Source organism: Manacus candei, unplaced genomic scaffold (genome assembly GCF_025592945.1).
Source record: "Manacus candei isolate 608988 ecotype Guabito, Panama unplaced genomic scaffold, ASM2559294v1 h1tg000017l, whole genome shotgun sequence".
NCBI lineage: Eukaryota > Metazoa > Chordata > Aves > Passeriformes > Pipridae > Manacus > Manacus candei.
The window spans coordinates 15926929-15952768 of record NW_026138065.1 but is presented as its reverse complement, the minus strand read 5'-3'; the positions used below and the strand labels follow the sequence as shown (position 1 = coordinate 15952768).

The following is a 25840-nucleotide window of genomic DNA, read 5'->3' as shown; positions in this document are numbered from 1 at the left end:
ACCACGCTTGCTAGGCAGAGGAGTATAACACAGAAAGAGTTTGATCCAGGCAGCTATTCAAATTCCTCTCTCCAAGTTAAGGAATTTAAACTCTCAAAAAATCCGCACTAGTTTACTACCATTAAGTTCTGCCAAACAATCTTTACAAAATTAAATTAATTAATTTACAAATCTCTAAATTATGCCTGAAAACATAAGACTAAAGTTTTAATGTCTCAGATCACAATACTGCTGCATGACAAGTTTCTTCTACCAATTCAGTGACAGAATTTTAAATTACATTTACAAATTTATCGAAACCCTGACTTAGAGGACTAGGCTAATAAGTCATGACTATTCAGAGGAAGAACTATCTTCAACCACTGACTTCAATAAGTTTATTTGTTGTCCTTCAGAGCACAAGGTTCTAGGATTCCTCGAGTCTCAAGCCTGAATACAAAACACAAAAGATGAAAAAGTCATCTTGTACTGTTTTGGATAATTCAGTCAGAATAGGTAAAATCTCTATTACCTGCAAAAGGTCTTTATATATTCTTGATTGAATCTGATGAAGCCAGCACACTGTTGAAAGGATTTGGGACCCAAACCTTTAACTTCTTTGAGCTGTTCTCGGTTTATAAATGGTCCGTTCTTCTCTCGCCATTCAATTATATTTTTAGCCTTGTTAGCATTCAGTCCTGCAATGTGTCTAAGAGAAAAGTTCACAAAATACTTTTATTACCATCAAATGGTCATTAATGTAAGTACTATCCATTACAAGGATACACATTTCTGTAGAAAATCTGGTTGACCAAACTTAAAAACTGCTAAGAAATTAGCAAAAAGTCACCCAGATCAAAGGCATCATCTGAAAAAGGATCCCTTCTCTTAGTTCTATGGAAGGAATCCACTCAAGTCAACAAAACTTAGTATAGCAATATGGTTTTGCACATGCTTAACTAGTAAGCCAGGGATGTGTAATTTATGATCTGTTGGCTATTTCTGTAACACCAATTCAATTTGTCATGTCTTATGGCCTTCCCCCCAGCTGCCCTCTTCAGGAAACAACGTGGGAGGAGAGTTCAGGACAGATAAATTGTTCCTGTATGAACACCCCCCTCTCAGCTCTTCCACTGGTACCAAAACATCTTGCCCCAACATGAAGAGCTGATGTCTGCTATCCAGAAAGAGAGTGGCTGGGAGCAGCTTGCCTTCCTCACACAATTTAACCAATCCACAAAGCTTGTTTATTTTCTCTCAGCTGTTCTTGAGATAAAAAGCAGCTGGGAACAAGATGCATGAGTTGTTCTGAGTGTAACTTGGATCTGGCAAAGAACTTACCTGTGAAGTGCAACAGTAGTTAGCCAAGTTCCTTCAGGAAGCAGTGGCTTTGTTGCACATTTTCTGTATGTACATGTGAGTGTAACTTTCTGTGTATGGAGTATGCTAATCATAGAAAGAGGGAAATGAGCTCTTGTGGGCAGTTACTCCTGGCACTAGAGAAGGAAATGTCACCCACTAGGGTCCACATCAGATGCCACTGCTTTAAGTCAACAGCAGCAGAGATCTGTTTGCGGAATGGCATGGACCGATTCCAGAAAAACACCACCAGCAAACCTGTCAAGAATCGTAAAAACTCCAGAAAAAAGAAAAAAATCTTTCCATTATTCTAAGCCTCAAGCAAAAGTTAAAAAAATAATCCAAAATTGGTGAAAGCTCAGAATTAAATTGGAGGGACACACCTTTAACCACAGTCAGAATATTAATCATTAGGAATGGAATTTTCTTCAAAAATTTCTTAGAAACATTATGAAATCCAGCTTATTTACACTGACACATCACAGCACACTGACACAAAGGCACATCACACAGTTCACAGAATTTTCCACTGATGATCTCAAGTCTTTCAAGCACAATACTCACCAGTAATGCAAATACTGTAGCACTGTCATCCCTTCCATGTGTAATATGTGTCAAGAAGTATATTTGAAGCATCAGAAACCACAAGCAGAAAGCCCTGCTCATGGTACAATCTAGCTAGGGTGACAATTTCATAAACTGCATGACTGAGGGAAACTTACAGTGCACCTACACAGAGTAGCAGAATTGAACTGCTGAGGATCAAGTTAGATCCAGAACTTGATGCTGGCACATGCACATAAGCACTGTAAGCCAAGTTAACTAGACCACACAAAGTACTTATTCAACGTGGTTATCACTATAACCACACATTCATAATTTTTTGAAGACTGTAGCACCTCAGGCTGATGGTTTATCCTGAAGTGCACAAAATAACTGTATCCTGCAGAAGGCTGGCAATGCTCACCTCTTGCATGTGCTCACGTAGGCTTTGATTCATGGAACATAAAAAAAACTATTAGAGACTGTCCAAAGGAGGGTCATGAGGATGGTGAAAGGTCTAGAGGGAAGACCTTATAAGAAGCAGATGAGGTCACTTGGTTTGTTCAGCCTGGAGGAGATGAGACTGAGAGGAGACCTCATCACAGTACTACAACTTCCTAAGGAGGAGAAGTGGAGGGGTAGGTACCAATCTCTTTACTCTCGTGACCAGTGACAAGACTCAAGGAAACAGCATGGAGCTGAGTCAGGGGAGGTTTAGATCAGATATCAGGAGAAGGTTTTTCACCCAGAGGGTGGCTGAGCACTGAAACAGGCTCCCCAGGGAAGTGGTCATGACACCAAGCCTGTCTGAGTTCACCAAGCATTTGGACAATGCTTTTGGGCACAGGATGTGATTCCTGGGGTGTCCTGTGCAGGGCTAGGAGTTGGACTTTGATGATCCTGATAGGTCCTTTCCAGCTCAGCATATTCTATCATTCTATTCTATGATTCCATGAATGAAAATGGGTGCATTTGCCATTTAGGTACTGCTTGCTTTCTTATTAAAAGCTGATCTAAATTTGAAAGCAGGTAAGATAGAAGAAATCAGATATCAGGCTAAGGGTTGGGCATATAGAAAAAGAATATGGAAGAGAAAATATAAAACCAGAATGAACAGAAAGAGACCCTCTTTCAAAATACGAAAAGATGTTTTTAAGAATGATAAGGGGGTAAAAGATTACATTTTTCCTAACTTTGATACCTAATATAATTTTCACTACCAAGATTTTGGACATTCTTTTTCTTTCTCTCATACTATGGAGGATGACACCAACAATTTTGCTCTTCTAAAGAGTTTGTCACCTAAACCGCACTGAACTCTACACACTCAAGAAGGAATGAGCTTTTACTTTCTAACCAAGAAAAATAAAGTACAGAACATTTTCCAAGTAAACATGGCTTGACTACCGAAAAAAAAAATCAGTAAATTTTTCAACAGTTTCCCCTTAAATCTTTCCTTTTCTCCTTTCCTCGCCCAACTTTTACAACTTGTTCCACTTAGCAATACCTATAAAAATACCTTCTAAGAGACAGAAAGTACATTTGAAAATCCCTTTCTCAGTGTAAAAACACAAATTAATTATATCACGTTTTTCTAAAATTGTAGTGTTGGCTCAAAATCTTTAAATACCTGTTTTTCTCTGAAGAATAGTTCTACCCTGGAGAATAACACAGATCCTTAAAAAGTGACTCCTAATGATTCAGTAAAATACTGTCTTACTGTGTCATTTTCATGTAATTGGAAGTTTAACACAAGAGCCATTTGCTCCAGCTGAGCTTGAGTCAGATGGCAGACTAAACAGAGACTCTGTGATCCAGAGCCATGTAATTACTGGAATAGGAAAATGTTTTACTCACCTTAATAGTATTTCTGAGCAGATGTTAATATCAACTCCAACAAAGCTGACACACTCTTCAACCACACTGTCCAGAGTTGCTTTGAGCAAGGTCTGTGATACATCATGCTGAGAAACAAAAATGGAGATACTAGGTTACTGAAATATCAAAGCATACATAAATAAGAACTCTAAACAACACTAAGATTATTAAAATAGTCGATGGAACTTATCTATATCTTATGTGAGGGTACTAGTTAAAAATATGAATTGTAGAATATATTTTTAGAAGGTCTCCAGTATCTATTTACAACATCTTTGTCATGATACAGATCTCTAGAATAAAGACACTCTTCATGTCCCTGTATTGTTTTTAATAACTATTTCCCTGCATCTTGTAAAACTAAACTGTATTAAACACATGATTACTCAAAAGGAATAATGCTTCTAGTCATCCCCTATGTCTTGTCTTTAATCTGACATTTATTTACTTAAAAAATCAGTTTATTAAAAATAAGATAATATTTTAAAAATAAAGATCACAAATGCTGTGCTTTGGCACCTGCACACACAGACATTTGCAAGATTTTCCAATTTATGAGCATCACACTACAGTATAGTTATTATTTATTAAAAGAATAAGCCAGGTATTGTATGAAGGTGGGCAATACATAAGGTCTGTATCAACCCCATAGCAACAGAATGTTTCAGATTTTGAACAGATACTTCTAGGAAGATTGGCAGGTCCTTGACCGAAGCACCACTAATGGAAATTCTTCCAGTTTTTCCATTACTGTTCATAGTGTTTTCCCCCTTTTCTCCTGAAAAGAAAATCAGTCACACTTGTCAAAGTTAAAAGTTCTGAAGCTCTAAGATTTCTTTTCCTCTTAAATGTAGGCATACTTCAATCTGTAACTGCTAGATCCCCACACAAGCCCATCAGCGCTTAGAAGTCTGACCTGGAGGGAGAAGCCTCTCTAAATGCAGAAGCTAATTCAATCACTATGTTGGCTTAGCTTCAGGGCTCTTATACATCACTCATGTAAATCTGGGTTGATCTGTTGTGGTTTCATGATGCATTCATTTAGGACATCAAGTTGGATCCAAGCCAAGACACCAAACACTTAATCCACTACTTTGTTTTACCTTCTAAGTCATTCATATCTTTTAAAGATTTCACGGTTAAGTTTAACATGCCAATAGCATCAATCCCAATCTACTAACACTAGTAGTTCATCAAGCAGTGCTTAATAACTGAAAAAATCGTAAAACTTCAGGCAGTGTATTTCACAGCTCTCTATTTCAGGTAATGTGATGTATTTTTCTTGATGTGATACATAATAAAGTTACTTACAAACAAGAAGCTCATATTTCAGCAATATTACTTCTATATAAACTCTGTATGCAAAAAAATATGCACATGTATAAGTACCAGCATTTGCACACAGTCTTGGTCCTACAGCCACAAAGTTTACTTGTACATTTGGCAGATCAAACATCAGTTTCTACTTACTGAAGTGTTGCTACTACAACACAATAACTTCTTTTTTGAATAAAGAAATATAAATAAAAACCCACACCTTTAAATGAAGTCCTAAATTTCTATTTTTCTGACTTACTGAAGATGCAGCTTCTCTTAATGAGGATCTTCTATATATGCTTTCCTCCTCCTGGTATCAGCTGTGTAATATACTAGAGCTACAGGTTTCCAGCTCGCATGCTCTTGCAAGGATGTATTTATACAACACAGCACAAAACCCAGAATAAAACTGTTGAGAAACAACACCCACATCTTCTCTTCCCTGCCAAGTACAGCTGCCAAATACTGGGCTAGGTTTTTCACTAAATTTTTAATTTGCGGTTCATTGTAAGATAAAGATACTAATTTAATTTTTTTTTTCATTGTGATGAAGGCAGGTAAAAGAAGAAAAAAAATGCAGAGGACAAATCCTTCTACTTTTAGGAAAGGCTATTGACTCCAAAGTACTTGGAAGTTGATTATGATATAGTTTCACAAGTTACATTAACGAGGTCTATTAACTGTAGCAGGTCTTGGCCACCTCTAAAAATAAATTTGGTCTAAAACAACTGCTTAGAATATAGAGTCTATAGAAAATATACAGTGGCAAAGAGAAGACTAAACTGCTGTTTCCCTAGGTTTCAGTCTCATTCGTTAAGATGATCATTCTACAGAGGGAACAACATGCAGTTACATGATTCAAATAGAGACATTAAGCAGTCTCCACAATGCCTTATAGCATAAGGTGTAGCAAAGAAGGAAATCCATTGATCTGGCCTAATTTTTCTAAGCAGTTCTTTGGAAGAGATTTGATCCAGCAGAAGCTTTATTTCCAGCCTGTGGAAAGTGAACCTAGATACTAATTCAGCCAACTATACTCCCCGCAAACCAAGGAAAGGATATATCACAATCAAAAGCTAAGTATCCTGAAATATTTATGCCAGTGGAAGAAAGACCAGTGCTCACAGATTCTCAGTTTCAAATGTAAAGTTGGCATTTATCTAAAGATCTGAGTTTGTGGATGTAACAGTTTGTGCAAAATTCATGTGATAGAATACACACATCTTGAAAAAACTGTAATACTCAACTGCATATTCCTCTTACCAGGAAGACAAGAAGTTCTCAGGTCTCTCAAAGATGATTTGTATCTTTTAACTTTATTGCTGTTTGCCAGTCATCATTAAAAAAAACAAAACAAGACGTGCACAAGTTTTTCTTTATTACTCCAACACATAACAGTTGTACGACTTGGAGTGCATATCACAACATGCATGTGAAGGCACAGATAAAGTGAATGGGCAGATGTGACAGAACAGGATAAGCATAAAACACTCCCTAAGTTAACAATCCCTAAGCTAGCAATACCTCACAAAAGTAAGATCCTTTCAGCTAGTGAATGATGTTAAGTTGCAAAAGCTAGGAAAACTTTCCAGATGGCAAATCTGCCTCCCAAAAAGCAGCCACTGACAATCACAGCTTCCTTTGGCTATGATGAAGAAATTTCTAGACCCTTCTTTACATTGATGCAAAGCAGAGAAGTGTTATGCATTTATTTTCTAAAAGCAGTTAAAACATTATTATCCCAAAACCATTGCCAAGACTTACTACTGCTAACAGGTTATACTTCAGAAAAGTTAAAGTGCAGTGCACTTCCCAGTTTTCCAACAGTTTCACTCATCTTCTCAAATATCAGAGGTTAGACAGTATTATATACTTCTGTGTACTATTTATATGCACTGGGGTGGTATCAGATTATTCAGACACTACTAGAAGCACACATACGCCATGCTACTCACTCTCTACAACAGGTCTGTAAAGGCAGAATGACGAACTGTTGCATTAAGAGCATCAGAATAAAACCCACACAAATAAAGCCCAAGTTCAAAATGCAAGGCTGCTTTCAAGGTGAGCTTATGCAGAACTTCATGCTACACAGCCTCTGACGACCCCTTCACACACTGTGGCAAATTGTCGCACCAGCTGATCCCCTGCAAAGCCTTCTAAATAAAACACTCTCCCTCCTATGAACACTGACTCTGAATATATCCCTATGCATGAGGGTGTCCCTGCTAAAACTGTTAAGTATAGTCTTTAAGCTCAGAGTCAAGCACACAAGGTGCTCTGACACCTATGTCTAACAAGTAGGAGCACATCCTTTGGTGCAACTTTCAAATATCTTGAATTTACCACGCAAATACGTTACTAAGGTTTTATTAAAAGGATACTCAGAAACGACTACCATTAAAATATTCACATGGCTGCAACAGTAAATCTGAAGCAGGGGACTTAATTTTATATGATGGTTTCCAAACAATGAAAGTATCGATACCCCCAATGTATGGAAACTAAGGCCAGCAGAAATAAGGGACTTGACACAAACCGCAGGATGTCCAGTGCAAATCCGCAAACTTTTATTTCATCATCACTTGCCAGAAAACAAAGCCACCTTACTTCAAAGATAGCACTAGCAAGTACCTGGACAGCTGTTTGGTTTGAGCTTTTTGTGGGGAGGACTTTAGAAATTAATCTGCCCTTAGAAATATTGGGCACTGCAACCATATTTTAGTATTTGTTTTCTAAGGAATAATCCAGTGAGCCAGGGAACAAGATACAGAAAATTACTTGATTAATTGAAACTGCTACAATAAATAATTGAAGTCAACCAATAAATGAAATTCAAACATTACATTTCTCTAATATTTTCATAAAGAGTATCCCAAATATAACTTACATTGGTGAACATGAAAGAAAACCAAGAGTTGCTATTTAGATCTCTGGTCACTATTACTGCTCAAATTAGACTGTGGAAAACTTGTTAAAATTACCAGAAAAAAAATTATATTGTATATTACAAAAATATTTCAAAATACTTCATATTTCTGCAAACCCACGCAAAAAAAGTCAATTTAAGTTCATTTCATGTACTTTCATTAATCACAGCATAAAATGTTTAATACTAAAGAACAGTGCTTAAGAAAACCTGTCTATTATGCACATGATAGCTCTGTCCTATCATTATATCCTAATACTTCAGCTATCTTTTCTTGTCATATGGTATGAAGCAGAGAACAAGGACTGTTGTGTCACTCAGTTTCAAGAGCTACAAAAACTCACTGGAAATAATTAACATTACTAAAATCCTATCTGTTCCTTGAGATGGTGCTACTACAGCTGTAATTGAAAGCCCTTTTCCAGTTTCAAAAACCTGTTGATATGCACAAAAGGAAAGCAGTATTTTAAATAGCCTCTCAGCTCAGTTATTTCCAGCAGTATAGCAGTACAAACACTGTAAAAATACATTTGTCATCCGCATGGCAAATTTATCAAGTCAAAGAACCACTGCTCACACGAAGCCTGGAGTACTTAGTCCATCTGCATGAGCATAAACAGTGGATCAGCACACTAACTTTGCCTGAACAACAGATTACTAGTGCTAGACTGGGACTGGCAGCTTTAACATGCAAGTAACCTACAACTCCAATCTCTTCACTTTCAGCAATTTAACAAAACCCCTGCACAACACTAAAAGCAATACACATAATTACAATGCATTTGGTAACCTTTTCCTGATTCCCTATAAAAATCATAATTTCAGAAAATATGGTATGATTGCATGTGTCTCTGAAAGACAAATTCAAACAGCTTAAAATTTTACTGCACAGCAATTCTTAAATAATTATTTTACATTTACAAACATTAGTAGATATTGACATGACCAGCCTGTGCATCGTTATTCCTTTACAATGCCCAAGAGTCAAGCAAGGCACCTTCCAACACAGTTGCACAGGAATTATTCATACCCTGCAGAGCCTACAAATGTAGTGCAGACATGACCTAATGATGCTGGTTAGAAAGCAGTGGGCAGGGGATGAGTTCTCAAGTCTGGGCAGCAACCTGCAGGTTCTTGACCCAGGCTCAGTGTTACAGTACTATAACAAGATAAACGTTCATTCTAAATACGACTGAGCTGTATGCCAGACAATCTATTTTGGGTTTTGATCAAGTTATACCTCAGTCGTCCTTTCAATCCAAAAAGTCAGCCTTCAATAAAGTAAATGCAATTTAACTTTTTTCTGTCTAAGTAAGTCCTGAAACACTTCTAACACTCCATAAAACATTTTGTTGGTACCTACCATTAACTTCTGTATCCATGAATTTTAATATTGGTGTGTGTGACCAGCCAACATGCCTCTTGAAATAATACTATTTTTTTTCTTTAAAAACTGTGCAAACTGAATGACATTTACTGGAAGAGAAATTAGGTGGGACAACAGCAGAGTTCAAAACTATATTATTTAGCAGAGATTCAATCCATGGAAATGTGTTTTAAAATTTTAAAAAGGGAAAAATACTAGTGCTGTAACCTATATACAATTAACTGCATTTCAAATGCTTGCAAAACCACAAAAGCAAAATGTATTCATAACAAAGTCCTAAGTACAGCAGGACTAATGTAACAGAAATAGTCTAAGGAGAAGTACCTTTTCATGTTCAGAATTAGGAGAAAAAATAAAAATGCACCTTACATGTCAGGTGGAAAAGTTGCAAAGTTCAGGAGTGGGGTTTTAATCTCTAGCATCCACTGGAAAATCCCTTCCAGTTAGATTCTAAGAAAACAAGCTTATCCCTCTGATGTTTGATAAAAGGATCTAACTTCCAGTATTTCTTTTGAAGATTGTTTGTGGTTTCCCCAAATGCTATATTGTTATAGGATATATTGTTATTCTATGTACTTAACTCTCACTCATTTCTTGTTTCAAAAATCCAAATTCTGTTTATTTTAACAGCATATTACTATTACTGAAATATCCCAAGAGAGAGAAATGGATTTATATTTTCAAAGAAAACGACAGAACAAAAACAAAGTCTGTCAGCTCTAACGTTAAAAAAATACCAACATAAATGTACCAGTTTATCATGTAAATGCTTTGAGTTACTTGTATATTGATGGAATTCATCTTATATTTACTTGTACTTGTGTCCTAACAGAAGCAGTAATACTGCTAAGCTTGTTACACAAATTCAGTCCCATTGCTGACGTGTCTGATGGCTAAAGTTAGCTTCTTTGACATATGCAAGCTAGCAGCAAATGATATATACCCAAAAACACCTTCCTCTTTCCAGAGCAGGTACCAGTTTTCTCCAATGCATATTGTTATGTGACTGGGGGGCTGCAATCTGAATTGTAATTATAATCAACCACATCATTCGTGGAGATTTCAGAGGGACATTTTTCCCAAAGGTGATCATACAAATTACTACTGGTGAAAAGCTTTATATTTGAATTTCAGTCCAAATATGTATTTTGGGGTTCTTAAAGCCCTACAAATATAGGGTGGATATAATTATAAGGACCACCAGAAGTGGAATTTCACAGATCACGTGTGTGAAAGGTAACACATTCAGTTGGAGATTTTCCTGAAGAGTGATGAAGGATGAGAGAAAGAAAAAAAGAAAGATTACACTAATAGAGGGAGAGGGAATAGTATATTTTTTAGAGGGACAAAACAGAAGTCATGAAGCCTGAGTGATTCTGTTCATCTGTGGGAATTCTGTTTTGTCTGAAGTCACTGACCATCCATCACCCTGCAGCAGATGGCTGAGGAATAGCAGCTCCTGGGTATAGAGTTCCTGCCAGCCTCCCTCACAGCAAAGGGAGTCCCCAGGAGATGTGAGAAGCTTGGTAAGAGTCTACATGAACACACATGCTTCTTCCAGCTCCATTGAAGATATGTTGGGATTTCTCTCGTTCTTCTCTAACGAGGAATGCGTTACTTGAAATACTATTAAAAACTACAACAAAAGCACAAATTCATTTAAGGGTATCTTCTAGAAAGGAAAGATTAGTACATTTGATGCATATTTCATTGTATCTTAGGTGTCTCCTATAAGCAACTTCTTATGCTCACTGGCTTTCTCAAATTTAGTACACAAACACACTTAGTAACTGCCACGCCAGGTGACTCATATCAGCAATGCACTGAGAATGTATTTAATACAATGACATATCCATTCCCTCATTAGGAAAAAATGTAGATGCCAAACAATGAAATTCAGCAGTCTTTCAATCCCACACCAACAGAATTAGTCAAGATATAATTAGGAAGAAAAAAAAAAAGGTTTTTATTTAAGGTGACACCACCTCCTGAAAATGCTTGCTGAAAAAACATTAAGGAAATTCAACTTTCCTCAACCCCTCTGGTCGCTACCTTTTTCTATTTTTAAAGCAGATCAGTTCAAATGGAATATGCTTAAAGAACACTTGCAGATCCTTCTGCTATCTCCCTCTCTTCTATTTGGCTCCTAGTTTACTTTCATCAAGCACTCCTTCCCCCTTGATCCCCAACCTCTTCCACAGCTCAGCTAAAAGCAAAAATCAGCTAGGAATGAAACAGAATGCAAGACACTGTCATGCAGAAGACAGCCAAAACCAAATAAAGCAAGCTTATTTTCTCTGCCTATTAAAAAGCAGAAAAAATAAATGTGATTGACATATGGCAACTCAAAAAAGTCACTCAGGGTAGTGTTGACTGAATGACCCGTGGAAGACTGAAAGCTGACAGAAAACCAGGAAACATGTGGAAAAACAGAAGTCAGCTCAGTTACCAGCATTTATGGATTTGACAGGCAGAGTACATAAGCATCCATTGTGTCATTCACATCTTTGATAAATGAAACCAATTTCAGCACCACTCATTACATATAACAGCAAGGTATATTTGGAGCAAAAGCATAAGTAATTAATTGATAAAAAAAATTACTATGATGTAGTAAGTTTGTGTCTTCAAAAATCTGTTCTGCACTAAGCCTAATACAAATTGCATTAAGACATGCACATTTAGTACATATTTATATACAGCATAAACAAAATGTTTGCACATTGGAGGTTGAAAAGTTGACAGGACTCAATAATAAATTAGCTAACTTGTCAGCACTAAAAACTTAAGCTCTCAATGACAATTTTTACAAGTGAACAAGAATGCAAACATTTCTGTTATTCTCAAAACCAAACATTTCAGAACGACCATCGCTATTGACAGAATATGATCATTACTACTAATGTGATTAGTATAATATAAAAAGTGAGAAATCAAAATTAACTAGTAGAATGGCATAAACCAGAACAGTGCATGTCCTACCCCACACAAGAAAAAGAGCAATTGAATATTCTTGCAATACCCATATTTTTTAAAAAACAAATAAGACCTCAGCAGGCAGAAGGGAAAGAGCACAAATCAAAGAGCATTTATTTTATCAGCATCCCTGACAGATGCTGTGATTTGTAGGCTCATAACACAGCCCTTACTTATATTCAAGATCTGGAAGTTCTTTCAAAATGTTTCTTTAAAACATTAAACATACAATATTTAATTATTTTTAAATGTGTAAAATAATATATAATTTTTTAGTGCAACAAATTTATAAAAAAATGTTTGGAACAAAGTCTTCTTAGGTATCTTCTAATGGAATACTTGTAAATAATCATTGTATTACTATCACTCACTTTCAAAGTTTACAAGATACTTACCAAGTTACAAGAGCTTTTAACTATTGTACATATGAATATATTAATTGCAAATCTGTAATCTGGTCATTACTTCCCTTGAAAAAACTCTTATTTTATAAAGGATCTAAAACCTAACTAATGTTTTAGGTAAGCCTGGGAAAAACAAAAACTAAAATAAGAAATAAAGTATTTGAAAAATTAAGATTTAATACTTTGGGAAAGTCCTAAAACATAATTTTAAAATCAGATATCTTTATGAATTCTGATTATAAAAGCATTTAATCCAAGAAGCAACTACTCACTCAGGTTTTGAAAATGTTTGTAAGGTAGGGGGAATAGAGTTCTCTATTTGTGCAAATATTTACAACTGGAAGCTGCTATATTATCGAGCAAACACGGAACTAAAACCACCTCTGACTTTGCGGCACTTATTTATGTCTGTCTCTCACCACTTGCAGATGACTTATGATTCACAGAATCAAGGCCTGCTCCATTGAAATCACTGGCTGAAGTCCTTCTGTGTTCATCAAAGACAAAAGTTCAGTAGCAGTTTTATCTCTGCATTGCAGGACTGGGAGTTAAGAGATGAGGTATCAGATGGATCAACCAAATTATTAGATAGGATTATTCAATGTGTGTCTGCTTCGACAGATTAGTTATACTAAAATAATCCAGAATTTTAAAATATGAAATGTGAAATTATTATTGGGTGGTTTTTTCCTGTATAGAATTTGTATTTTAAGAACACCAAAGGATGGTTTTAAATAACTTAGATTAAGGCATCAAGCTTTCAACTTTTCCTCACACAAGGCAGAAATTGTTCTGATAGGAAATCAGACATTGTTCTGATAGGAAATCAGACAATTGAGACACCTCAGATGAGCTATGGCCAAGACTCATCTTCTGGAACACACAAAGCTTGGCAAGGAAGCTCAAGTGTAAGTCTTGCAGTTCTACAGAACATGGCAGACTCAAGCTAATGCAAGGAGCAGAAGTAATCCAATTAATGGTGGGATGAGAAAGACAGCTCTGCCTGGCAAGTCATCCTCACTAACTTTGGCCCAACCAACTTCATCCCTCCTCTGCAAAAGTAGGATACACAGACAGCTAGCACCATTTCCAGCCTGCAAACTCATCTCAGACCAACATAAAACTGAGGATTCAGGTCTCAGTCACAAAGCTTTGGTGTGTACCACCTGAGGTTCAGAGGCAATTCTTGCATCCACAAGAAATGTATGCATTCTTGCATACACACTTTTAAGTTTACTCAAGTCTGCTGGAGCAAAGAGTTACCAAAGTTTATTGATAAGCTACTTGAAAATTGAGCAAGTATTAAGTAAAAGGAGAATCCTGTAGGAGATTGGAACTTTTCAGTAGCTATGGTAGACAGTTCAGCAGACTTAGAAGAATAATTAGCTTTCCATGTGATTGCAAAAACTAAGAAAAGTTCAAGGTTGACAAAATACAAAGCACCAGAGGAAAAGTTTCGGAAAACTACTCTATTTTTTACTCTTTAAAAACATAGGCAGTCAAGAATATGAAGAGGAAAATGCAGCTCCTAAGAGTCCAGAAAATCTGCCCGTTAGAGTAGTGCATTCTCAAAAACTCTGAAGTCACTTCATAAAACATTAAAAGCACTCTTAACTTCTTCCAAACTTTCAGTGGCAGAAAATGCATAGCTGGTACTGCAGAGATACGGAGTGATGACTTTTGGTTTTGGTGTACTTACTCAGGCTACTTTGACCTGTAGGTGACAGAACTTCTGGGAGATATTTGCTTACAGTAACAGTTGTGGGTTTGTTAGGATATTGTGAAATTAGAAGAGCAATAACCTCCCCTGCCACAGTCACAAACACATTGCAGAACCTTTAAACTTCACAGTACTTCGATATAGGTACCTGAATACAGTCCCAGTTTCACGGATGACAAATCAACACCACAAGAACTTAGTAATTTCTTTTAAACAAAAAACGAAGTAAATTAAATAGAAAGGATCACAATTCTTCATTTCCCAACTGCAACCCAAGCATCACTACCCAGGAGCAAATAGCATACAGATTGCTTCTCCGATATGTTATGATGTTAATGCACTCATCGCTGTGTTCGCTGGTTGCTTGGCCCAGGGTCAGCTTACAGATGTTTTTGTATCTTTGCTTTGAGTTGTTCCATGCATCATTGAAAAACAATTAAAAACATAGATTCTAAAGTAAATGATATTTAGAACTAGTAACCACTTCTCATTAAACCATTGTCTTTATTACAACAGGAGTAAAAAAAAGTTCTGCAACTGAACCTCTTCTGTCCTCTTTCAGAGCAAGTTCTCATATGCCCAGTTCACTAATGATAAAAATTAGGCTGCCCTCTTTCATTAAGTTATTTTCAAGTAGGAATCAAGATTTTGATGTAACTAGGTTGTCCTCTCAGACTAAAAGATTTAAGGACTGGACAAGAAGCTGGAAAACAAAACCATATAATACCACAGTCAAATCCCAGCAGTGGGAAAAATGTCTTCAATAACTGATCCCACGTTCTCCTGTTGCTACTTAACTGCTAGACACACCAACTAGACCACCTCACACGTACAACCAAATAAGACAAACGTCTCCAACACTGTTTCAGTTAAGTATATTCCTAAGATGCTGTCTTTGTAAAACAATGTGAAAAAAATAAAAATGGCCTGCACTTGGATTTGGGGGTTGATGAGTTTTTTTGTTTGTTTGTTGCTGATGGGTTGTTTTTGTTTCTTTTTTTTTTTTGTTTTAGTTAGACAGGATTTATGAGGAATAGATTTTTATTATTTCACATATGCTTCTAAAAGAGAACTGGAAACCAACATCCAAATGGCTCAAGTTATATGTATACCAAAGACCTCTATGTATGAGGTATGGAAACCTGGTCCAAAGTATACTGAAGTACATATAGGTTAAGAAAATGAGAAGAGAGCATTGCACATAGACTCACACAAATTATGTCATATTAGAGGAATAATTACTTCGTCTTGAAAATGTTTCTCAAACGAAGAGAAAATGCTTCTAGCACATCAACCATTCTGAAATTTATACTTGGAACAAGAATGTTGAAGAACTGATGTTCTTCATAATGGCTTATGCACAAATATGTTATTTAAGTACTTTCAGCCTTCTCCATCGTTCAATTCTAAAGCTTCAGAAAAGCACTGGATACCTCATCAGATTTCTTCCTTTTCCAATCTGCACATGGTGCACCTTATTGCACTAAAACATACATTTTCTCCATCTGAAATTCTGTCTTCAAGTCATAGCTACTGAAAGAGTTCCCTTGGAGAGCTGCAGCATTATAATATTTTCAATAGCAACTAATACAAAACAAGCATAAATTCAGCAGTTTGCTAAGCAAAACTTATTATACAGCAGCCTGAAATTTCACCAACAAAACTCATTTGTCACATACAAGTGTGTTGTAATACAGAACAGTTCCAGCTTGCTGATATCTTCAGATATCAGGAATGTCACCATGCTGACATTTTCAGAAGACTATTGCACATGCACATTCACAATAGTGAATAGCATTCACTATTATTTCCAACTAGTTAGAAGGTTTCATAAAGCATTCATACCTTTAAATAATTTAAATATTAATCTATTTTCTATTTGTCCTAGTAATGTACCTTGCACATTATAGAAGGTATGGAAGAAAAAAAGGCAAAAAAAAAAACACTCATGGAAAAAAGCCCTTCTGAAAGGTATCTCAAATTCAGGATGCAGACGCCCCAAGAGATAGAAGCATTAAAAAATTTCTTCCCAAAGCCCTGAATAACTAACCCCAACAACACATTATTATATACCATTTACTTGGGACACTGGCTTTTCAGAAAAGATTATGGAAGAAGCATTGTGCCTTATTAAAGAGAGTTGGGAAATTATATGGTACCTGGTAATAGCAACATCGGATCAGATCTCAGGATGTGATAAAAGAGAGACAGTCTAATGACGTGCACACAGAAGGAAGGAATGCTATGAAAATAAAGAGCATGGACATACTATTTTGCATACACTTCAAGCCAATAACTGTACCTTTAACCTTCTTATCCACACAAGTGCTTTCAGTAAAATGCCTGGGTTCTATAACAGCACTACTCAGAATAGGGTACTTCTAACAATGGCCCTCAGAGAAGTAAGGAAAAGCTAACATATGTTAGGTATCCCTAACATATTCGTTCATCATAACATATATACATAACACCCATCAACACAGCTTTACTACACCACCAGAGACAGAAGAAGTTGCAGATACAGAAGTCAGCCCAGTTAGCAACCCTGTCAACTTACACTTTCTAAGAAGACAAGTCTGAGAATATGATCAGGGACACTGCTTTGGAACAGCCTTAATTAAGATTAAAAGTAGCCTTTCTCTATAATTTAGGAATAAATGGATCTGTCACTGACATAAACCTCTTTCACTGAAGAGACAGAAATTTAAGAGGACATAACAGAAATAATATTTCCTTAACTCCCCCTCTCCAGTTCATTGCATCCAGCAGATAAATTGAAATAAAATGAAGGACAACTACAAGGCAGGAATAAAGGCTGGGGGAAAAATAATCAAACAGATGGGGAGGGGTTTGACATTTACAAAGAATGTCCAGATTATCAACCCACCTACTTTGAAGTTTTGTAATGTCTAAATTTATGCTAATCTTAAGGGAACAAACAGGTACAAGAATCTTCGTTCACAGCAGCACTTCTATACAAGTTGAGGAAGTAAAATTAAAATAAAGTATCATCACTTGAAACAATTAATTAGAGGAAAGAGGAAAAAAAATTGTTACAAAGCTACTTAATTCCTCTTCCTAGATAAATGTGTCATAAAAAGTCCAAGTTCACAAAAGAATTTTTATTTTGCTCTGTAATAATAACATACAGTACTTAAACTACTGCAAATAAGAATAACACTTGCTCTTGTAAAGCAAGTGAGTTTGAAGGCTAAATGTATGCTTACCTGGTTGAAATTAACAATTTTCATTAAAGTTTTAACTTGCAAGCCAAGATCTCTGTGATTGCAAATCACTAGTGTTTCAGTCCTTAATTGATTGATAAACATTCTGTCTTTACATATACTTCTTTAGAAAAAAGACATCATATGAAATGACAATACACATTATTGAAAATTTACCACTGATTGCTAGAGAAGGAATACCTGAAAAAGTTACTATTAATTATGTAATTAAAAGTCAAATTATCGATTTTAAATGTTAAGTCCCATTACTGGCTACTTGTAAGAAAAATCCAACCCGTGTTACCACACAAGGGAATAGCGTGAAGCAGCATCATATTGGTTAGTTCCATCTGTTCTCTGCATTCTCCTAATCATTTTTGAACGAAGACTGTTTATTTGCAATCAATAGTACATGAAAACAACGTTTTCCTATAGTAAATGACATGGCAGACAGCATTTCAAAATAGTCAGCATGTTCACTGAATCCAGCAGGACAGTAGCCATTTACCTGCAGCCCTGTACTTCCAAGTGCAGTTCAAGGTCCTGGTACTGCCCTCTGCATTTTGCACAGTTTGGGTCAAACTTCACAACAGTTCAACTTTCCTTTGAAACACTGCCACGCTGGGGCTGTTGAAGAATGAAATCTGCTTGCCCTTAGGGCTTGATAGAGTTAAAGGGCAAAATCCTGGCTCCATTTAAAGACAGTGGGCAGTTTGCCATTTAATTCAATTGATCTAGTATTTCACGGTGACCTTAAGGGTATACCAAAAAGCTTGTACCCACGTATCCTGACTTTGCTTGCAGGAATAGTGGTGGTATGTATTAAGTTTTAGCAGTAATGTCCAGGTGGCAACTAGAATGCTTTTACTTTGAAAGTTCACGGGAAGCTTGCAAGCATTCAAAAATTAATTTCAAAATTCAGAAACTACAGAACAGGTAGTTGAGAAAAACATTCACTTTCACTTAGTCTAGACCATTTTAAAGAAAAAGATAAAGCATCTTATTTCACATGGCTTTTAATATTAACCAAAATGTGGTCGTACCAGTGCCACATCACAAATTACCTAAGAGACATTTGCAGAGACAGCATAAGCAGGACATATTTCACATTACCACCTCAGCATCCTAAGCAAACTACAGTGGCATGGGATTGGATGAGTATATCAACTTGTGTATCACTATGTGTAGGTGCAAATCTACAGGGAAGATTTTATGAAAGCAACTAACCAGATAAGAGAACAGATGATTAGAAAGTCTAACTATGCTATATAGAAAATAAGTCCTTAATCTATCAGCACCTCAACAATCTATGATTACTTGTAATTGGTTACACTATGACTCACATACTTATAAAACAAGGTTTAAATGCTCCCAAACACAAATCACACAACCTTATTCTTACAGGACTGTACAGATAACCTGAGGAAAATCCCAAATATTTTCCCATGTTTTACTCCTCACACTAAAGCAAGACCATCCATCCAGGGAGAGATGCCAGGATGCTTGGATCTCTGCTTTTTTCAGATCCCTTATCTAAATAGTAATCTCTTTCAAAGTGAAAAATATTCCTCTTTCTTCTCAGCTAATGTACATGGGTACTTTATATCCTTATTTAGAAACTTGGCAAGAAACGCATAGTGTAACTGATTTTGCATAATGTCTCTCTCACTTTCAACATTCTGACATAATATTAAAGACCAACTCAGTAAAGTTGACAGCAGAATAATTGTGTTATGCACTGCTTTCTCAGTTTTTGACTAGAAATTAAATCAATAATCATTGCTCAGAAAAATTGTTAATATCATGAGCTTTCCCTCACACCCCAAATTTCAAAAATAAATAGTAATAAAGGCTGCAGACAGTAATTTTTATCTTAAGGTAGACACTGTAGTATTCGTAAAGTCATTAAAAAACATTTTCCACTTATTTTCATCATGTAAAATGAAAAGATCACTGAAATTATGACACAACCTAGCACAAACCTAGTTAGCCCAGGAGAGGGAGAAATGGGAATGCCAATTAATCCAATTACTGACAGAGAAGCTATCAAGACGAGCACCTATCAGGTCAGGTTCAAAAACACATCAGAAGCACCAGTGTTAAAAAAACAGAAAAGAAAAATGAAAAAAGAAAAAAGCCCACGCTCCCTGTGCTGAGTAGCACTATTAAATTCAGATGCAGGATTGTGTTTAGGTTGGACAGGCCCCAACAGCAGAACAAAGTCAGTCTGTCTTAGTACCATAACCAAATTCTACAAGTTAACAGCTTTTCATGAAAAGCTGCCATTTCAAAATGTCAATCAAACCTGAATATAAGTGGGAACTCCTGCAGAAATAACCAGCTGCAGGTTTGAAAAACATTTTTCACTGAAAGTGGAAACACAAAAGATGTTTGAATGAGATCTCTTTTCATTCCTGTAACAGTAGACGGTCATTTTCACAACATCAAGGACAAAAACACAAGACAAAATTGCAAATAATGTCTTGAAAGAACCATTTGCAGGGGTGATGAATGATTCAAGTTACAAATGACAGAATTATCGGCAAATGGAAACTCATTAATATGAAAAGGCTTCTCTTAGAAGACTGCAGTTTGTCTCCACTTTTTCTCATTGTATCTGAACTATTAGGTTGTATGTATTAATTTCAGTACACATTTAATATTCGCTTTCTCACCTTGAGGCAGTAGCTTGCACCAAGATCATCCGACTTGCAATATAAGAAGTATGTCTTTATGGGGGTTTAGGTGTTTAGTAAACAATTGAAATACTTTCAGTTAATAAAAATGCAGATTCTAACAGAGCAAAGCTAAAATTTACAATCTACCTACAGAGAGAACGCAAGTTTTCTAACTCAATTCTGTATATCCAAAAATAAGTCATATTTATACAGTAAACCAAGAGAAAAATATTTATAGAAGTGTACACTATAATGGAAAACAAACTTCCCAATATCACTTCGGCCACATTCTCCTTTCTAAAGAATATAGCAGGAACACAAACATTTTCCCTATTCTCTGAAAGATGCACACCATCTCGGAAAATAAGTTTGCTGTACAAATATCATCTTCATCAATTTCTTATTTAGCAACTGAACTGATGTAGCAGTGATTTGTTTCAGAAATTGCCATATTCAATGCCACAAAAGAAATTTAGCCAGCACAGAGGTTTAGTGAATAGTCATATCAGTATATAGGATTCCCAACCCCAAAAGGTAAAACCTGCACTGTAATATCAATATGCACCTTTCTTATTATAAACAAGTAAGAAAGGAATAAATTGCACAGCAGATGAACACCTCAGCATGTTTGAAAGCTTAGAGTATTAATGTAGACATATTGCCTTATACATATTTACCTTCTTCCCAGCATGACTATCAGTATGACCATCACACAAACAAGAGAACATTAACTCTTTTGAGTGACACCACCTTTTTCTTAAGTTATGCTTTTCACCAAAGTGAAAACACATTTACATGAGCTACATAAAAATCACAAATTAGGATGTGATGAAAAAGTAGTTATATTAAATGTAATTGAACATATTTAAGACTTAAAAGTTTGAGGAGTTGGAAATAACATACGATTCTTCAGCAGTATTCAGTGAAAAATAAGATGCTATACAACATAAAACTGAAACAACTTATCACTCTAATCTCATCGTACTGAGATATCAGTTACATCATCCAATTTCACACTATAGCACTGTTTTCTATAGAATAAATTAATTTCTGATATCCCAAATCTTGATCTTCATATTACATCAAGCTACATTTCTCTAGCTAAAGGCTGCATCACACTTCCAAAGTTACCTGAGAATTTTTTCTAACACTCAAACTTCAGTAGAATCACAAGAAATTTATCAGTACTGCTCCCAACAAGAACACAAAAATACAGCGAGATGTTTCATAGTAAGTTCTTGTTCTTATCACTTTACATCACCAGCATTTGTTTTTAAGTAAGCTGAAGCATATATAGTCTACTCTGAGGTTTTGGGGATGAATAATTAGCTATATGAAGAAACAGCTGAAGAAAGATTAACTTGACCATAAAATGCTGCTACCAAGCCATTTAAAAACCGAGACAGAAAAAAGGAAAGAAGGAAAGAAAAACTGTGCCAAATGTAGTGCCTTAGCAAGCAGTGTTTTTGAACATTCTCAGAAGCATTTACTATTTACTTCAGGAAACAGCTTACAAGTCAAAACACGCTGGAGATTTTTTCTTTTGTTTTGATCTGCCAATTGTTAGTCAAGATTACTATTCATTTTACAGGAGTGTTAAGAATGCAAATGGTTAACAGTAGTATAAACTATATACTTGGTTTAAGTTTGAATGTCTAAAACTATTACACACTGCATTCATCTGCATTCCCTGTTTATGGGAATGAAATATGTAGTCATTTGAAGTCCACAATATGTATACTGTGTTTGTAATAACTGCAGATTTTACAAGCACATTATTCTTTCCATTAGGATTAAAACCTCACCGAATAGCAATTTGTGAAAGAATTCTAGCAGGGCCCTGAGCCCAGAACTCTGACCTCTGATGAGATGCTTGGCAGCAACAAACTCTAGGTCTAAGCAAAACATCTGGTTTCAGTTAGACTTCCTGAAAAAACAGCCCCTGTACTGGGGAAACTGGTATTCACTCAGCTTTGTCTATACACTTTGACTGACTGCAACACTGTAGCAGGGTGGGGGGAGGAAGAGGAAGAAAAAAAAGCTTTGCCAGAATGCATGTCAATCACTGTAGACTTGGTGGCCTCCAAAGAGTCAGGCACTTACACTAGAAGACACTGTACATGTTTGTTCATGCTTCTTGGGCTTTTTGCTATTGTACTTCCTAGCTCAAGGTTTTTTTCAGAATTAGTGCCAACTCTGAATTATCTAATCCAAAACTACAGTCAAGCTCAAAATATAAATTTTGCCTGAAGAAATAGTTTCTGCAGAATTTTTTTAAACAATAATTGTTTTAGCATCATTTTTCTTGCAAATTTAGACAATCACTGTCATCATAAAATGAATGAGAATATTCCCAATAAAAACACAAACTCCCACTGCCAAGAAATTTGTAGGAACAGCAACAGTTTTTGGTTGGCTCCCAAAATTTTTCACAGGCAACACGTTGTTACATGCATTACACAGATAATATTGTACCACAGAAGGGTAACTATTGAGAATGCTGATACAGTGGACGGCAGGGTGTCCTCAGATTCCTGCTCATAAGCGTAATCAGAAAGAACTCCCGCAAAAAGGGTAAGAAAAGGGTGGAGTTGGTTCTTGCTCTTCATTTCCCTGAGATGGAAAGTACACCATATCACAGAGTAGGTGAAAATGAGGAAATGCACAACAATTGCAGGCTCGGCAAGAGTTGCATTTTGTTAAATCTGGCAGCCCCCATAAGGAAGACAAGAACAGCTCGGGGCGGTAGGTAGGACGCGGCTTCAGTAACCTACGTGACTGTCAAAAAGTATGTGGCTAAACTCAGTTCACCAGATAGATGTTTTCTTCACAGGAGATTCTGTATTTTTAAATATCATAGTGAAGTCTTTTATAAGTAATTAAGCTATAAAAACAAAACAGTAGCTACTGAGACCTGTTGTGTTAATAGATAGACACAGCAGCATTAAGTGTCTTAGGTAGGCTTGGGAAACTCAAAATAATTAAATTTGCAAGCAACAGATAGAGAATTTAATGGAGATATCTGTCAACACATTCATCAATGCTGCATATGCACACATGTATGTATAACAGACGTGCAATAATATTTAGCTACACAGAACTTTGCTACGTACAGATGAATTTACCTTTGCTGGCATTATTAGCAGGACCTATTTCTATTAGTACAATACTTTTCTGTACATTCTCTACTTAATAAAAATAAATTGTGGTGAAAAAAGCATCTGAAAAAGTATTTTCTTCTGTCTACTGCTCTATTCTATAGAAGTCTGTCATACAACTGTATATTGTTAATGTGCTCATAGTTTATTTTCTTCCTGTGACTGCTAATGCAATAATATTTTTATGCCTGTTCTAGTGGTAACTTTACACTGGAATTAAATGTCAATTTCTATTTTCCACCCCCAAAACTCTAAATTAAATGCCACTGATATCTACCCCCTGCATTCAGGCAAAATGCGAGCCACCAACCCACAAAGGGACATTTATAAAATAAGCCTTCCTTGTTTGAACTGCAACATTGCCATCACTGGAGTTTCGGCCGGGAGACTTAAATAAATAAAAATAAACCAAAGTAATAAACACCATGTTTTATGGAGTTGGACAGAATTAAAAAAAAAAAAAAAAAAAGGAAAAAAAAAGAGGTCCTCCTGGCAAACTTGAAAGATGAAACTTAAAAGCTGCCTCTCATTCCGGAAGACTTCTGGCCCACACTACTCAATGCCATTTCTGAAGGACAGTCAGCTGTGGGCAACAGAGCCACCCACACAAGTGTCCGTGATACCCTTTGGCGCTGTAATGAGATGCCCCTCTATACATGACAATATAGAAAACAAAGCAACATTCCAAATTAAGACAACTTAAAAATTTCTGAGTGCAATAGGAATAATGAATCCTACTAATATCTCAAGCAACACGAGGCACGTCAAAAAAAAAAAAAAAAAAAAAAAAAAAGAGCCTGTTAGCCCGAGGCTTTGTAATATATAGTTATGCTCTCCAAGGAGCTAAATTTTTCTACTACTGGTGGCATTCTAGTGGCCCTGTTATCCAAATGTCTGATATGGAACAATTTTTTTTTCTTTTGAAGAAGTAAATCACATATGCCCATAGACTTTAGTTTTCTGGAAGACTGAATATAATTTTAGAATCATCATCGTCAGCTGGTTGACAGCAATAAAGACAACATTCACTTTAAATAACCCTGAATTATACACAGTTGAGTAAATTTGAATTTGTTTTGCTTTAAGGTCTTCCAAAGTTGAAGCCAACATGCTGAACAAAAATATTAAACTATCTATAACCCTGTGTCAACATATGATGCTACTGGGAATGGTAAGTGAATTAATTTTCCAAGGAAAATTAATTACTTATGACTTACAGTTGTAAAAGCAAACAACGTAACTCTGGATTAGGGCACATTTAATTTCTGTTTGGAGTAGCGATTAAATTAATTTCATATAATTCATGGTATGTAATGGAAAGCAGAAGAAAGATGAAATCCTAGACAGTGACTGACACAGAAAAAAGTGTATATTTATGTTCCTGATACAAAAATAAAGGTCACAGATATTAATCACTGTCTAGCGAAACATGATTTTAGTTTCTAAAATTATTTTTTCAAAACTGTTTGTTAGGATAAGTGTTATTAACCAGATAAAAATCTAAAAAGCAACAAGTAACAAAACAGAGAAATCATGCTTGTTCTATTGTCTCAGTGAAAAGTGGTAGTTTTCAGTAATGTCTACTGAATGACATAACTGTCACAAAATTATTATAAGCAACAGCAACACTAACTTAAAATCCTCCTACATTAATATAAATTCATCTTACTTTAAGGGAGAGAGGAAAAATTTGATCACAGTTCCGATATTAAAACAAATACGTACATTAGTACCAGATTACAAGGTAAACATAATGTATGAATTTTATCAGTTACTTACATTTTATAGTAAATAGTTAGTGAGAAAAATAAACGCATAGCTTAAGTAAACCTATGAAATAATTCTTGCAGCATTCCATAGTTAAATATTTGTTCAAACTACATAAAAATTTTAAAAAAATGAATTTATGTATTTCCTTGCAAAACGTATCAAGTTCTTACTTGCCCTAATATCAACCACTAGAACCATTTATAGGTTTAAAATATTAAAATTAGAATTTTAATTGCCATTTCTCCAACTGAAGGAGAGCACAAATTTATTGCTGATTTCGGATTTTTGCATATCAAGTCAACGGCTGCTATACTACGAAATCACACGGAATCCACTCAAAAGTATGATACTATTAGTATTTTTACTCATGAGTCAAATGAATATACTGTTAATTCATGAAACCAAAACAACAGATGCAACAGATGACCACTGCACAGCAAGCAGCGACTATGGAATTCCACCAACAAATAATATTTACATTCACAGTGTTTAAACTGGCCCCACACACATTCAAAGCA

General features: G+C 35.8%; 1 protein-coding gene across 5 annotated transcripts in view; it reads right to left on the bottom strand.

Annotated features, from left to right (window-relative positions):
• The window catches only part of SRBD1 (S1 RNA binding domain 1), a 122002-nt gene that overhangs the window by 15463 nt on the left and 80699 nt on the right, over window positions 1–25840 (bottom strand). For all 5 annotated transcript variants that reach the window (XM_051782858.1, XM_051782857.1, XM_051782859.1 and 2 more), the window contains 2 exons: window positions 3739–3845; window positions 512–688 (listed from right to left, as the gene is read on the bottom strand). In XM_051782858.1, the coding sequence (XP_051638818.1) occupies window positions 512–688; window positions 3739–3845 (284 nt within the window). The remainder of the gene's footprint in view (window positions 1–511; window positions 689–3738; window positions 3846–25840) is intronic.